Source organism: Egretta garzetta, unplaced genomic scaffold, assembly GCF_000687185.1.
Source record: "Egretta garzetta isolate BGI_Z169 unplaced genomic scaffold, ASM68718v1 scaffold36, whole genome shotgun sequence".
Lineage (NCBI taxonomy): Eukaryota > Metazoa > Chordata > Aves > Pelecaniformes > Ardeidae > Egretta > Egretta garzetta.
In genome coordinates this window covers 964,376-969,308 of record NW_009259975.1, presented here as the reverse complement: position 1 = coordinate 969,308, position 4,933 = coordinate 964,376, and the positions used below count along the sequence as shown (strand labels likewise).

At 44.5% G+C, this 4,933-nt stretch overlaps 1 protein-coding gene across 2 annotated transcripts in view; it reads right to left on the bottom strand.

The window, feature by feature from the left end:
- OPRK1 (opioid receptor kappa 1) overlaps nt 1-2,180 on the bottom strand; it is a 19,313-nt gene extending 17,133 nt beyond the window's left edge. Inside the window, exon 1 of one of the 2 annotated variants that reach the window (XM_009640352.2) lies at nt 1,921-2,180. In XM_009640352.2, the coding sequence (XP_009638647.1) occupies nt 1,921-2,180 (260 nt within the window). The remainder of the gene's footprint in view (nt 1-1,920) is intronic. The other variant, XM_035895866.1, reaches the window with a different exon arrangement.
- Nucleotides 2,181-4,933: the final 2,753 nt, after the last annotated feature.

Here is a 4,933-nt window from a genome sequence, read left to right as displayed (position 1 = left end):
GTGACGGAAAGATGGAGTGAGATGAGAGGATAGGACAAAAATGATGAAAATACACCTCCTGCATGAACATTTCGAATATTTCAAAATCAGAAGAAATGTTTGAAACTGTAGGTTTGTGTATACATGCACTTCAGCTAATGATTCTAGCAGTATTTAAAGTATTTGCCACAGAGAAAACCTAGGAGAGGGGGATACTGAAAAAAAAAAAAAAAAAAAAAAGAGAAAAATCCAACAGGTGTTGTCATACTTACTTATTTTTTTGATCATGTAATCAAGAGATGGACTAAGATGAAACCAAAGCAAAAGGCTAATGTAGGAACTGGTAGGAGAGCGAGTCATAGCTAGCTAGACCCTCACAAAAATAATCTTAGGAGGGTAACAGAAGGAGAGAGAAAAAAGGAAATCCATATGCACCAGTATAATCCATACATGCTAACTTCTAGGGCTCTGGCTAAGTGTGAATTTATTTCCACTGCCCAGGCCCATTAATCAGCTATCATTGTTAGTGACTGATGGCTTAGAAAATCTCTGCCTTTGCAGCTCTGTGTGTGTCAAGCATGGAGTCACTCTTCTTGCAAGAGAAATACAAAAAGGAATTAAATCTCTACTCTGAATGAAGGGCAAAAGGGCATGCAGGGGCATAAAAATTACAGCATTACAAAGCTGGAGCAAACCAGTTTCTCCACATTGACCACAGGCATCTTAATTTATTGCACTGGCTATTAAAGGGGATTTTATTTCCATTATTCATGAGTATTCACCTGGTTATAACTCATCTTTTGTAAAGTACCTCATCAACAACTTCACTGCTTCTAGTTGACTTTCCCCTGTATCAAGTCTGACAGTTATTTCACCATCCTGCAATTGCTTGACCCTCATCATGGATGCTTTACTAACAATATCCCTTCCAATACCTCCATTTTTCTTTCTGTGTACCAGCTCATTTCATCTGAGCAATGAATACTCCACATTATTTTTATTTTTTTTTCAGAATTTTTTGCAGGATTCAAATGGACTGCAAAGCAAGAGTCCAAAAAGTTACATTTCAGTCCCCCTATGGCCCTGCTGATCTGCACTGTCCAAACATTTTTATAAATTGCAAATGAAAAGGACAAAGAGAGAAGTCATAGCACAAGCTAAAATACCATAGTGCAAGCTAAAATACACACCGATATACAAGTGTAAGTGTAAGCGTAAGTATTGGTGCATACACAACTTTCTCCTGTTTCCTCACAAGTGTAAGTGTAAGCGTAAGTATTGGTGCATTTCACTAAGAGGTTTAATATGAAAAACTAACACCAATACACAACTTTCTCCTGTTTCCTGAAAAACAATAGGAAAGGTTTTTCAGCATCTGATTTGCTTTCTTCAATCCAACACCAACATCTGGAGTTAAACACCATGAGAGAGAGAAACAACATCCCTTGCTTTACATTAAGCATTCCCATGTATCTTTATCATTTCCTTTTTTCCCCACCTTGCTGAACAAGCCGCTGGGTGACGGGGGGCAATGTGTAAGCGTCCACATGAGTAGATGCATAAGCCATCCCTCGGGGACTCCTCAACAGGGGAAAAAAAATCTGCCTTGCAGAAGTTTCTTTCTTCCAGTTGAGCTTTCCCTTGGATGTGAGCAGCCTCTCATCCCTAGAGGGCACCCGATGAACGCAGCTCCGGGGCACAAAGCGCCTTTCCTGCAGGCTGCGGGATTTATCACTTTTAAACAGCTTCTCCCTCCTGTCTCTAACTGCACACCCAGGCAAAAACGGGGACTAAAAAGGTTTGGGTCATTCACGTTACTTTCTTCCAGCTCCTCATGTAAGCACCCCCAGAGAGCTTCCCTAAACCGCACCCCTCCCTTCACTGCCAAATTTAGGGATGGCCATTTGCACCTCTTCCAACAGGTACTCCAAAGCCGCTTACCTTATGATGACAAACATGACCAGAGAGTTTCCCACCAAGCCGACAACGAAGACCACCGAGTAGACAGCAGTGATGATGATGGGGATGGCGGGGGAGATACTGGTGTGGTTGTGCTGGGTGTCCCCAAAGGCCCCGGTGGCGTTGCTGTCGTAGTCCGCCCAGCCCAGGAGCCAACTGCTGCTGGTGCTGGGGGGACGACAGGGCCCTGGGGAGCAGGTGGAGTCCGGCTCCTCCCGGAAAATCTGTACGGGGGCATCCATAGGGGCACAGGACCCACGGGCAGGAGGGAGATTGGGAGGATAGTGCAGACAGCAGGAGGCGAGTGCCCTGGAAAGAGGGAAAAGAGGGAAAGAAACAGAAGTGCTATCACAGCCACGGGACTTTAAGACCTCCCAGATTTGTACGTGTTAAGGGGAGCTCTGCTGTGATGGGAACTGTAATTCACCAAGCAGAGATTTAAGCAAACAACATTCATATTAAATAATTACAAGTTTTACATCTCGCTGTGTAATGGGTAAGTGCTGCTCCTCCAGGTGCACAAGGAAAGTTTTCCTCCACTTTCAGAGATTGCACAAAGAAACAAATCAGATGGGAAACAGCTCAGATCCACCCCCACACTTTAACCCTGTCTCTCCCATCCTCCATATTTTAAGTCAAACTGTATCCTAATGACAGGGGCTCCTTACTGCCTTAAGCTCTACTATAAAGGGGGGGAAGAGAGAAACCCACCACCCCTCTGCACATCTGCTTCCATATCCTGCGCTGAGTTATTTTTTTTCCAAATCCCATACCTGCTTTCAAAGAAAAGACATGTTTAATGACACAAAATACCTCTTTCAGTCCGGGAAAAGGAGTGGAGTCCTCAAACAGATGTTCTTTGCAGGAAAAGAAAAAAACCAAAGCGGCTCCGCTTGGCTCCTGGAAGTACAACAGACCTTCTAGGACTTTTGAACCTGAGGCACCTGCGCCTTCGGAGAGGCGTGCTGGCAGCAGAGCCGGTCCCCAGGCATGAGCTGTGAGGTGGTAGCAGCAGTTGCTGCTGTTCCAGCTCCCACCGCTTCCCCTTTTCCCTCTCAGGCTCCCTCTGCCTCCCTCTCGCTCTGCCAGGGCTCCAGCAGCACTCTGCACTGATGCACACGTTCTCCTCTGCCTCTGTCCCTGCAGCTCAGAAGCTCACATGACTTCTGTCTAAACACTGAGAGGCAGATAAATTAAAAGAAGAGCAAAAAATAAGTTCTGCAGTGAGTGAATGCTTATTTTTAACACACTTTTCTGAGTTGCCTTTCCTCATTCCCCCTGCGCTCCCAGGCCTCAAGCAATGATCCTCTCTGCCTTATTGAATCCCACATGCTTTTACAGAATAGCAGATGCTGAATAAAACAGGAATTGTCAGTTTAGATGCCTTGCCTGGTCCATCAGCTCTTTAGTGCCTCAGCTTCACAACTGTGCATCCAAAACACTTCTCGCTGGGTGGCTGTGCCCCTGTTCTTTGACACCTGCAACTTGGAGGAAAGTCAGAAGCTGGCTACCAAAGCAGAAAGAGGCACCCCGATTTACTGTCCTTAGTTTATTCAAGCTGCCCCACACCATGTGAGAAGTCAAGAATTCCCCGCAGCACTGCCGGACCTCGGCTCTCCCCCGGCTCCAGCTGCAGCCAGGGATGGAGAGATGGTGTCTGCAGAAATCACGTCCCTCAGAGCTTATCCCTAATATATTCCATCAAGCAGGGGCTGGGAATGCACCGATCTATGTTCAGGATATCCCTTAATTCGCACACAGACCTTGAAATTTCCACCAGGAGTCCCTCTAAATGGCAAATTGGGAGAGGTGAGGCAGGACCTTGAGTTGTTCCTGCTCCCTTGGAAGGGGTGGGGCAGGGCCAGGCTGGCTGCATCTCACAGCATGCAGCGGGAAAGCAGGACTCTGCAGGGAATAGCTGACTGCCATGCCTCTCTGGGCATTTGGTGAAGCTTAGACAGCTAGGAAAAGGGGCTGTGGGTTTCCTTCATCCTTTCCTAATCTTGAAACTTTACTTCATGCACCTCCTGCTGAGCATCTGTGATCAGGCTGCAGTTTCTATTTCTAAAACAATTTTTTTTCTAAACCTATAATCAAGATGGGAAATTATGCCAGCTGTGGAGTCAAAAGTCATGTAGGAGGTTTAAAAGGTATGGAATCCCCACTCTTAGAGGCAGAGGCTTGTGCAAACATGGTGATGGCTTTGGCTGTGGTCACTGCCTTCTCCAGAACATCAGCATCTGCTCACTATCATCTGTATAGAGCTGTCTAAAAGTTTCACCCTTAATGAAGATGGATAAAAATGCAAAACAGCAAACACGTAACAAAAAAAACCCCTGAGCCAAAAACATTTTAAGGGTGGAACACAGACCTGGGACAATAATAATTTTTTGGAAGACCAAGCGAGATCCTAACATAAAATATACCCCAATCCTTCTTTTACTAACATAAAATATACCCCAATCCTTTTTTTACCCTCTGCATTCCAGGGCTCTTGCAGGTGTACTGAAGGGAATTACTACTGCTGTATCTTCTCATACATAGTTTTATTTGGCAATTTTCAACTTCTTGTCAACATCTTCCCCAGACTTCTCCACATTCTGGAATTAAAATATACAGGAGAGCTTTAAGATAGCAATATTTCAGAATTCACTGATAATTTATCTCTTATCAGCAATCATTTTGTTTGGATAAGTACCTTAAATACGAGCATATATATATATATATGCAAAATAAACAATAAAATTGATTCTAAGGGTTAGGCTGAAATAAGGGAGAAGTAAAGTTCGTCACTCTGAAATTGCTACAGGTGGATCAGAAACTTCTATATGGGGAAGAAAAGTCTTATTACCGCTCTACGTAAATCTAAAGCACAGGTGATGTAAGAACTCAGATTAATAGCAGACTCAAAGCTTTTTCAAGCACCCATGGTTGGAGAGTAAGCTACTCTTTCTCTAGCTATGTTCTGTGCTGAAACTCTCCAGTGATTTTAGAG